This window comes from Xenopus laevis, chromosome 4L (genome assembly GCF_017654675.1).
Source record: "Xenopus laevis strain J_2021 chromosome 4L, Xenopus_laevis_v10.1, whole genome shotgun sequence".
NCBI classification, from domain to species: domain Eukaryota; kingdom Metazoa; phylum Chordata; class Amphibia; order Anura; family Pipidae; genus Xenopus; species Xenopus laevis.
Window position 1 is genome coordinate 25886538 of NC_054377.1, and position 11810 is coordinate 25898347.

General features: G+C 38.0%; 1 protein-coding gene across 1 annotated transcript; it reads right to left on the reverse strand.

Moving 5' to 3' along the window:
* Positions 1-1132: 1132 nt before the first annotated feature.
* Positions 1133-8637, reverse strand: LOC108713898 (microtubule-associated proteins 1A/1B light chain 3B). The gene is made up of 4 exons (XM_018257602.2): positions 8210-8637; positions 7001-7056; positions 4458-4564; positions 1133-2088 (listed from the first exon to the last, which is right to left on the reverse strand). Exons 1-4 carry the CDS (start codon positions 8280-8282, stop codon positions 1929-1931), a joined length of 396 nt encoding a protein of 131 aa, XP_018113091.1. The 5' UTR covers positions 8283-8637; the 3' UTR covers positions 1133-1928.
* Between the last annotated feature and the right edge of the window lie 3173 nt (positions 8638-11810).

Here is an 11810-nt window from a genome sequence, read left to right on the forward strand (position 1 = left end):
CATCAGTTAATAGTGCTGCTCCAGCAGAATTCTGCACTGAAATCCATTGTTCAAAGAGCAAACAGATTTTTTTATATTCAATTTTGAAATCGGACATTGGGCTATACATATTGTCAGTTTCCCAGCTGCCCCAAGTCATGTGACTTGTGCCCGCACTTTAGGATGGAACTCCTTTCTGGCAGGCTATTTCTCTTACTTAGGGTTAGTTCACACAAGGAGATTCAGGGAGATTTTGTTGCTCCTCTTCGCCTCTTCTTCTGGGCGACAACCTCCCCTCCGCTATAATGAAAAGTCACCTGCGCTAAAGCACACGCATCGCTGCGTTTTCAGAAGTCGTCCGAAGTTGCCTCATGAGGAAACTTTGGGCGACTTCTGAAAACGCAGCGCTGCATGTGCTTTAGCGCATGCGACTTTTCATTATAGTGGATGGGAAGACACGCGGAGGCAGTTCGGGGAGGTTGTTAGTGTCGCTAGAAGAAGAGGCGATTAGTCGCCAGGATACAAAATCTCCCCGAATCTCCTCAAAGCCATAAGTTCTGCTGTAAGATGCTATAGACAGTCACTAGGAATTGCTAGGAATAGGACATTGTATAACATACTAAAAGTTAAAGGGGCGGTTCACCTTTAAGTTAGCTAGTATGTTGTAGAATGGCTAATCCTTTTAAATTTGTCTTTTTTCTTTTTCATTGTTTTTGAATGATTTGCCTTTTTCGTCTGACTTTTCAGCTTTCAAATGGGGTTCACTGACCCCATCTCACAAAATAAATGCTCTTTAAGGCTACAAATGTATGGTTATTGCGATCTTTAATTACTCGTCTTTCTATCCAAGCCCGCTCCTATTCATATTCCAGTCTCTTATTCAAATCAAATCAATGCATGGTTGCTAGGGTAATATGGACCGTAGTTACCAGATTGGTTAAGATGCAAATTGAAGAGCTGCTGAATAAAAAGCTAACGCAAAAAACACCAAATTAAAACCAATTGCAAACTGTCTCAGAATAGCACTTTCTACGTCATACTAAAAGTTAATATAAAGGTGAACAACCCCTTTAAAGATAAGGGACACCGATTACTAACATATAAGAATATACATGTGTATAATATAGAGATACAAGTGAAGGTGCTAGCCCTGTTAAAAAGAAAAACATATATTTTTAATGTAATTAAGAAATCTACATTACAGTTTCTTCTGTACAGGTATGGGACTTATTATGCATAATTCTAGGGATTTGGGGTTTTCCAGATAATGGATCTTTCCATACTTTGGATCTTCATACCCTAAATCTAGTTAAAAATCATGTAACCATTAAATACACCCGATGGGCTGGTTTTGCTTCCAGTAAGGATTAATTATACCTTTGTTTGGATGAAGTACAAGCTAATGTTGTATTATTACAGAGGAAAAGGAAATCATTTTGAAAAATTTGGATTATTTGGATAAATGGAGTCTATGGGAGATGTTTTTTCTGTAATTTGGAGCGTTCTGGATAACGGGTCCCATACCTCTATAGGTTCTATCTAGCCCTAGTGGCAAAGAGCTTCTGGATTCCACTTCTTGATTTTCTTACTTCCATTGTACTAACTGTGTTGGTATCAAACATATTTATATATAGATATATACAGTTATTTTAATAGAATATGCTAAAACATTGCCTAATCAAGAATGATGATGTTTACTGCAGTGTCTTTTTATAGTGCGTATTTGTGCAGCCTCCTGATCTTGACGTGGATTGTGATTAATATATTTGAAATGTCTCTTCGTCTTGTTACTCTTCGGGGGTGTTTACGTGACCCCTGATCTGGCAGAGTTCTGAAAAGCATCACTTTGTGGCCTTCATTCCACATTCCACATTCTGTAGACTCTTATGGAATCCTTAAATGTCATGTTGACCTCCTTTATCCCTTCTGTGACTCCGTCTGGGATTGCTTTATCCAAAAACAGCTTGTGACTTATACGACAAGTAGAGAAATCCATCTTGGTCGTGGTTCTCCGAGTAAACTTGGGACATGGTCATTGCCAAACTTGCCACCTGTCGCCCGTCCACCATAACACACAAGGAATGGGAGGGAGGCAATGGGAGTTTGCACCTGAGAGTACAGACAAGGGCATTAAAGCAAATACTCAATTACTTCATTTTTATCCCTTGGAGAGACTTCTTGGGTTAAAGTAATTAAAATATAATGTACTGTCCTGCTGCACTGATGTGTTTGCTTCAGAAACACTACTATAGTTCATATAAACAAGCTGCTGTGTAGCAATGGGGGCAGCCATTCAAAGCTGAAAAAGTAGAAAAGGCTCTGTAGTATACAATGGGATTCTTCTGAACATATCTTATCTACTGTGTATCCTGTGTGTGAATGACTGCCCCATGGATATACACAGCAGCTTGTTTATATCAACTATTGTACACACTACTTTTACCGGTAGGCAGGGTAATGGTACATTATATTGTCATTCCATTAAAACACTTTAATTTTTTGGTGTTACTGTTACTTTAAAGGAAACTATAATGCAGTGTTGCCCTGCACTGGTAAAACTGGTGTGTTTGTGTCAGAAACACTACTATTGTTTATATAAATAAGCTGCTGTCTAGCAATGGGGGCAGCCATTCAAAGGAGAAAAGGTTCAGGTTACACAGCAGATAACAGATAAGCTCTGTAGAACATAATGGTGTTATCTGTTATCCACTATTTATCCTGTGCCATATAGTCTTTTTTAATTTCTGCCATTGCTACACAGCAGCTTGTTTATATGCACTATAGTAGTGTTTCTGAAGCAAACACATCAGTTTTACCAGTGCAGGGCAACACTACATGATATTTTCATTACTTTAAAACACTTTAATTTTTTGGTGTTACTGTTCCTTTAAGTATTTTATAGAACGACTAATTCTAAGCCACTTTATTATTTTTTTTTATAGTTTTTTTTCAATTATTTGCCTTTTTACAGCTTTCAAATGGGGGCCACTGACCCCCATCTAAAATCAAATGGTCTTTAAGGCTACAGATGTATTGTAATTTGTACTTTTTTTATTTATATTACTCCTCTCCTATTCATATTCCAGTCTCTTATTCAAATCAATGCATGGTTTCGAGGGGCATTTGGACCCCAGCAACCAGATTGCTGAAATTGCAAACCAGAGAGATGCTGAATAAAAAGCTAAATAACTCAAAAACCACAAATAATAATATATTAAAACCAATTGCAAATTGTCTCAGGATATCACTCTCTACATTATACTAAAAGTTAACTCAAAAGTGAACATCCCCTTTGAAGGGGAAGGTGAACCCTAGATGAGGTTTTTATTTAATTTTCTAGGCTATTCACTTCTATAGACTATTAAATATGTAGGCATTATTTATATACTCATGTAATGTTCTCTGCATATCTGCAAACACGCGAGTATATATCCCATTCTCTCAGTAACCACTGTTATTGGCTTATGTTCTCTTTGGCACGGTTTGAAGTTCAGATTTCAAGTGATACTAAACTCTTAACTTTTTAAAGTGTCAGTATTGCTCTGACTCTAAAGCCTGACCTGCACCCTCCTGTCAACCTTTCAGACCCTGCAGGTTCCAGGCCCTGTTTCTGATCTGGCAGCTGCACTGTATATAGAACATTGATACTGTGCATACAATGCAGCCACCGGCCTAGACAGTGATATTCTGAGACAATCTGCAATTGGTTTTCATTTTTAATTATTTGTGGTGTTTTGAGTTATTTAGCTTTTTATTCAGCAGCTCTCCAGTTTGTAATTTCAGCAATCTGGTTGCTAGGGTCCAAAATCCCCTAGCAACCATGCACTTATTTGAGTTATAGACTGGAATATGAATTGGAGGCCTGAATAGAAAGAAGAGTAATACAAAGTAGCAATAACAATACATTTGTAGCCTTACAGAGCATTCGTTTTTTAGATGGGGTCAGTGACCCCCATTTGAAAGGTGCAAAGAGTCCGAAGAAGAAGGCAAATCATTTAAAAAGTATTAAAAAAAAAGGAAGACCAATTGAAAGGTTGCTTAGAATTGGCCATTCTATCACATACTAAAAGTTAAATTAGAGGTGAATCACCCCTTTAATAAATCATCCCCTGAACCATTTTCCTACGAAACCTGAACTGATTATAAGAGTCAATTTTTAAAACCCGGTTAATCACACATATCCTTCTATTTACTACAATTGTCTACATGTATAGAGTATTTTTGTAGGAGGGAATTTCACTATACTAAATGGGATCATAGTGACCCATCCAGGACAACATGGAGACCCCCCACCACATTTGAGAGCTCTTGGATGACTGAAAATACATCTTCCTTCATAATTTCTATGTATTTATTTGATGATGAATGGACATATTTGTTTTTGACATAAAACAGTCTATGAAAATGTACAGTCTGACTACATTTTGTAATATTTGTCATGTATTGAAGATTGAAACCATTTTCTCTTTCTTTCTTACCTGATAGTATCGACAAACTGACCCATTGTGATTTCAGGGGGTACCAGAAATTTGATTTTCTCGAGCTGAGGTAACTGCTTCTCCTGTGGGCTTCTTTCAACTATTACCTGAGAGAAGAGGTACAGTATTAGGGTGAGGTGGGTGCAGCAGGAGAATGAATGGATACCGAAGTCATAGAAGTCGTGCTACGAGGCATATTACAATGCAAAGAGATATTGTACAGGTGTAAAGTGCTTGTACTCAAATGGGTTCTTCTGTATCAAACTTTAACTATTTCTGAATGAATTGGCATAGTTCTGTACAGACAGAGAGATGCAAACGTAGGGGTTAATTTCTGCTCATACTATGCCTAGATTTTTCCATCGCTATCAGTTTTTGGTTGGCTAAAAGTCATACTAAACCCCATGGGCTGCTAGGCTTAGCTGTGTGCTGTATCCTTGTAAAGGGTGATAACACTGCAGGAGGGCTATGGGGGGGTGAAATAAATGATATGGCTAGACAGAGTCCTGTTCTTAGCTGCCCAATATCGTCTGCCAGCTGGGCAACTGTTGGCAGTCAGAAACATATTGAGCCAATATGACAGCGTAACATGTAAAGATATTGATTGATTACAAATCCTGACAGGCAGCAAACGTGTCCTCTTCCAACCCATCTACACTGGCCATGATGTGAATCCGACTCTTGGCCTAAGGGCCAAACCAGTGCATTTTAGCCATGGCTCAGATGGCACTTTACCAAGGGCAGCAATTTTTTTTTTTTTTAAACAAAAAAGTTTTTTTTTTTTAGTGAAGAGAACGTAAATTTCCTCTCTGCATTAGCGGAGTTTGTTTGCTGGGGATGAGGGGTGGGCAGCAGATCCAGGAGCATGCCCAGGGACTGGGATCCAAAATATTTCCTGGCATTTCAAGTACACAGAGGCCCAAATCGCCCCCCAAATAGTGACTTTCTATGGCATCTTACAGCAGCCCCTCTGGTATTTGCCATAACCCACAGATTGCCAGTCCGGGCCTGAACATGCCCATCACTTTTATTCCAAATTGGGCAAATATCTTTTGCTCAAACCAGGTGAAGTGCAATGGAGTGCATAGGATTTACTCCATTTTTAGTGTAAAAGTCCCATAAAACGCTGGTGCTGGCCTGCAAAGCTCTGTAAATAATTTTGTGTTACCAGGTTCCCCCCTCCATTTTCTAACATATGGCACATAAACTATACACTTGGCTCATGTGTAGGGCATTATAACAACTCTATTTTCTTTATTAAGGTTCCCTGGACTTGTGTAATGTATTTGCTGCAACATATACGGCCATGTAACTTTATAATTTCCCATATGCAAATTAGGCAACGCTAGCGCATCTTCGCTTTGATTGCCGAAGTAACAAAAGTAAAAATTCGCCAGCGTTCGACGCCTTGGATGCAACTTCGCACTTTAGTGAAATAGCGTTGTCCTAGTAAATTTACACCTGGCAAATTGTTTTGCGATATCTGCAAAGCCATCGCTGGCGAATTTTTGCCGGTTAGGGAATTTGCCCCTTAGAGTGTGATAGCTAGCTTTATGTACATTAAACTTGCCTGTACCAGGATAGGCAGGTTCACTGTGAAAAATGGGCCTCCACTATGTAGAGAGGTCACGTGCACACTCAGGCCCTTCAAATGATAGCCACTGGTGCACAAGGCCTAAGGGAGACGGCTAGGCTTCCAATACCTTGCCTTTTTATTAGTGGGATAGTGTCCCAGAGCCATCCCAATCCCCCACAAAATATATATATATATATATATATATATATATATATATATATACACACACACACACACAAATAGCTCATAGCAAAACTATCAATGGGCCCCCTATACCTCCTGTGCCCCAGGGTCTACTTCCTCTGCTTAGTTATGCAAGCACACATATATTTTGGGGTCACTGCATACAACAAGTTGTGATGCACACCAAGTCTTTTGTGTGAAAACACTTATTCCTGCATTTATTTCAACCTGCACAAACTGTTTCTTAAAAAAAAAAATACTCCGCACTCAATGGAACAACCAAAAATTTAACTTTCTTCAACATAGCTCACATTGGAGCCTTCATGAGGATCCCCCAAACAGTGTACATACATATAACAAAATTATGGCCCCAAAACTGTCTCTTTTGTGACATCCTAGTCCCGCCCACATGGTGTTTGTCCTTAATTTATATATATTATATATATATATATATACCATCCCGCCGGCGATTTACATTTTAGCTGGCGGGGAGGCAGTTCGGGGAGATTAGTTGCCCCGAAGAAGAATCTCCCTGATTGTGTGCCCTGACCCTAACACTGTGCCTACGAAAAGCTACACCAGCCTCTCTAGGAGTGAATGGAAACCTTAAGAGAGGATAGTGAGCTATATAGTACTAAATATTTTAACTTTTATATATATATATATATATATATATATATATATATATATATATATATATATATATATATATATATATATATATATATATATATATAATATATATATATATATATATATATATATATATAAAATAGTCTCTTACCGGGATCTTGTAGGGAAATCGGTTCCTCACTCTGTTCACCTCATGTATGCGGCTGTCTGCAATAAACACTTACTTTTTAGTATAAGAAAGAAAAAAATCATTGCTATAGACATTTTTTAAATTAGCAAATTTCCTTAAAATTGGTTAAAATCTAGTTTATTTTCACCAAGCACTTCTATGTTGTCTCCACCAAAAAACAGTTTTTTGTTTTTTTTTTGCATAATAAAAGAACTAATCCTAAACAACTTTCTGGGATATATTAAACATTTTCATTGGTTTTAAAGTTATTTTTGAAAAGTAACTGCTATGGAAACCAATATTGGTTTGGCTGTTTTTTTTTTTGTTTTTATTTAACTCTTTGCATTCCTGATTCTGACTTTGGAAACAATGGAGCAGAATGCAGCTGATCAGCAAAAGACCCAGAGAAATTGGTAATGAATGCCTCTTCCAATTACATTTATATGTAGTGGTTGAATAGGTTTAATTTAAGCATGTAACATTAGTTAATGAATGTATATTGAAAAGTTGATTAGAATTCATCATGCAAAAACAGTATTTGGGTGGGGCTCCACTCCTGTACATTACTTTTTTCAGAAACTCTTTCCACTTATTTGAACACTGGATACTGTTATAGATATACAGATATGGGACAGCATGGAATGCAGGAATGACACTGCTTTCTACTTTTTAAAACAGTAGTGTTTTAAAAATATATAGGTCCTCTGCACTCAGCCCATTATCAATAAGCTTAAGCTACTAAAAATGCCTTACCCTTTAAACAAAACAGGGATTTTTGTCCATATATTGCAATAAATGTAAGCTGGCCAACTACGTCAAAGTCATCCCCACTGTGGCTAGTTCCTACACTCAACTTGCATCTGATTCATTAAGAATTCTATTGCTTCATTATACATTTTATAAAGGGACTACGTCTTACCCGCAACTTATTTGCTGCTTTCAAAGTAAAACTCCCAAACTTGGTTGCCCTTTTATTAGCCACCAGTGGTACAGACATCTAAACATCTTGTGCCTTAAGCATATATTGCAATATATTTAAGCTGGCCAATATATATATATATAAATGAATAGAAAAAAATCTTCACGTGTCCGAAAAGGTCTCGGTGCTCAGCTACTATATATATATATATATATATATATATATATATATATATATAAATAATTTTCCCTAGACGTTTCTTTTCCCCTTACCTAGACGTTTTCTCTGCTTGAATGACGTTTCATTTAAATCCACACTCAGACTCATGTTCCCTGCCATGGACATTATGCTGGTGTGTGTATTTGATATAATTACATGCAGCTCTATTTGCTGTTCGTCTCTTCATATCTTTATAGCTGAAAAGCAGCTCAGACCAGTCTAATCAGACAGCCCCCTTTCCTGGAATGTCTAATTTACCCCCCAAATCTCACACCTTCTTGCAGAAATGTCTTCACTTCTCTCACTGGTGTGAGCTCCACTTCTAGGAGATTAAGTTCTTCCCTGAAATAAAAGGACAGGACAGAAAGGGTGGCTACTTACTGGTACTGGCAGTGATTTTTGTTTTTTTTGCTCATGGGAATTGAATGTGCCAGAATAAACCGGCTTTTGGTTTAATTACACTGAATACTGAGCACACAATGTCTGTTTGTATTGTTATGGAAGATTTTTTGCTATTAAAGAATTGTACATGTTAAAGCCAGTGCGGCAGCTCTGCTAAAAAGGTATGTAAATATTCTGGTGTTTAATTTAAGAACCTGAATTTAAAACTTATGGCTCTCAGGATTTACAGGTGAAAACAAAAAGTCCTTTGAGTGCAATGGAAATATCCTCCCAGTTAAAATTTGATGTTGCATCTTTGCAGGCCAATAGACAGTACAGGACCCATTATCCAGAATGCTCGGGACCTGGGCTTTTCTGGATAACGGATCTTTTTGTAATTTGGATCTTCGTACCTTAAGTCCACTAGAAAATCCTGTAAACATTAAATAAATCCTTTAGGCTGGTTTTGCTTTCAATAAGGATTAATTATATCTTAGTTGGGATCACGTACAAGGTACTGTTTTATTATTACAGGGAAAAAGGAAATAATTTTTAAAACTTTGGATTATTTGGATAAAATGAAGTCTTAAGGTGGCCATAGACGCACAGATAATATTTTACGGTACGATAACAAATTTTCGTACGATATTCGGTGCGTGTATGGTGGCAAAAGAGCCGACCGATATCGGCAGAAGACTTGGATATCAGTCGGCTCGTCAATTGGGCTGGATGGAAAATTATAACCGGGTGCCTTTTAAGGAACCCAAACTTCAGCCGTTGTTAGTGCTGAATGGTCAGATACAGGTAGAATTCTATTGTTTCTACCTGTATATCTACCTGTACATCTGATGATTCAGCTCTACACGTATGTATTGAAATGAACCATCTTTCTTGGAAAGATCTTTACCAAGAAAGATCGTAATTATTACGTCTATGGCCACCCTAAGGGGCAAATTTACTAACGTACTAAAATTCGCCAGCGACGGCTTCTCTCACATCGCAACGCTTCGCCAGGCGAAGATTCACGAGTAAAACGATAATTCACTACAATCCAAAGTTGCGTCCAGGGCCCCGAACACTGACGAAATATCGATAGCGTTACTGCGGCAAGTAAAGCGAAGTTGCGCTAGCGTTGCCTAATTTGCATACGGCTGGAAGTTAAAGTTGAATGGACGTATATGTTGCAGCTAATAGATTACACTACACAAGCCCTGGAAACCTTAATAAAATAAAATAGAGTTGTTATATTGCCCTACACATGATCCTAGTGTATAGTTTATGTGCCATATGAAATGTAGGGGGGAAGCAGGGTACCCCAGAAAAAATTACGATCTTTTGCAGCCTATCACCCTGAAAAATGTAAAGTCGCCAGCGTTTTTTGGGACCTAGAAAAATGTTCAACTATTGTTTGAGGAAGTCCTATCTGCTCTATTGCACTTTGCCTGGTCTGAGCTGGTGAAGGCAAGTCTGGCGCAAGAGGTAATGTTCAGTAAAATCGGCATCTTAGTGAATTTGCGTAGTTACATCGAAAATTCGACAGGCATAACGGAGCGAAGTACTACTTGAGTCTATCTTTTTCGCTAGTGAAGTTAAGCCAGTGACCATTAGTAATCGGCGAAGTAATGAAATGACGTCACGCTGGCAAATTTACACTAGCGTTACTCACTTCGCCATTTAGTAAATCTGCCCCTAAGGGAGAAGGCCTTTCTGTAATTCAGAGCTTTATGGATAATGGGTTTCCGGATAATGCATCTCATACCTGTATAACCAAGCTAAGAACCCTTGGGCACCTCTAAGTACATGCTATCTCCTTTTGCACTGCCCGAGTTGTTATCCAATGTTATGGTGCAATCTTATTGGTCGGATGTAAGGTGTTTGGAGTACATGAATGGCTGATGTTTTTTCCAGATAAGTAGGAAGCCCAGAAACAGGTGCTGCAGAAGCATTCGCCTATAGCCGGGCCAGTATCACACCATCACAGTTGTGTTATCATTGTACCTCTAACCCCCGACCACCCGTAGCTTTTCTTCCACTGCTGAGTTTATTTTCTTTTCACACCATCACAATTGTATCCTCTGCAGTTTATATAGTTACATCTCTCCTCCTGTCCATTCTCCTTCACTGGCTTTATTTTCTTTTCATTGCCGCTTCTCACTTCAGCCCAGAATCTCTAACCATGCCAGCACCTGCCAGAAAAATTCGCTATATGACACTACACCCATATTTCAGGAGGGTTGCTTTGTTCAGCACATCCCAGTAAATGGAATAAACAACTTTATATGGGTTATATGAGTTAACTTTTTGGGGGGTTATTTATCAAAATCCGAATTTATATAATTATTTTCTGAAATATACTCTGACCAAATCCGCATGGGTTATTTCCCCTTATTTATCAATACATTTTCCCAAAAAATCCAGTGCGGGGAAAAAAACTCGAATTGCAAAAATTGCACAAAAATGTGAATCATATGAAGTTTTCGGATTTTCAGCCCGAAAACTTGGATTTTTGCCCCAAAAACCTCAAAATCTTCCGATTTTTGCACGAAACCCAGCGCATCAGGATATCTTTAGGACTTCTCCTGTTGACTTATATACAACCTGCAGGTCTGAGATGCCGGATTTTCAGATTCTGACTTTTTCCATCTTCAGGGTATAATAAATCACGAAAAAATTTGAGTTTTTCTTTTCACTAAAAATTCAGATTTTATAGAAAAAGAAACTTTTTCGAGTTTTTGGCGTTCAAACTTAAATAAATAACCCCTAAGTATTATGTAGAGAGGGATAATCTAAGACAATTGGTTTTCATTTTTTATTATTTGTGGTTTTTGAGTTATTTAGCTTTTTAGTCAGCAGCTCTCCAGTTCACAATTTCATCTGGTTGCTAGGGTCCAAATTACCCTAGCAATCACGCACTGATTTGAATAAGGGAATATGAATAGGCGAGGCCTGGATAGAAAGATAAGTAATAAAAAGTAACAATAACGATAAAGGTGTTTTTTAGATGGGGTCAGTGACCCCCCATTGAAAGCTGGAAAGAATCAGAAGAAATAATCCAAAAACTATTAAAAATAAATAAAGAAGGCCAATTAAAAAGTTGCTTAGATGTAGCCATTCTATAACATATTAAAAGTTCATTTAAAGGTGAACTACCCCTTTTAGACTAATCTGGGAAGCTCTCTGACGTATGGGTCAGGGGCCTGTATAGACAGAGAGCTTATGTGGGGTCACACACTACATGGCTGCCTTTTTGTTGTTGATCATTCATGCAAAGCA

Coding starts and splice junctions, on each gene's coding strand:
- LOC108713898 (XM_018257602.2), bottom strand. CDS start 8,282: ATGTCCATGGCAGGGAACATGAGTCTGAGTGTGGATTTAAATGAAACG. Junction 4,565..7,000: donor GATTTCCCTACAAGATCCCG/GTAAGAGACTAT, acceptor CTCTTCTCTCAG/GTAATAGTTGAAAGAAGCCC. Junction 2,089..4,457: donor CAGTTTGTCGATACTATCAG/GTAAGAAAGAAA, acceptor CTGTACTCTCAG/GTGCAAACTCCCATTGCCTC.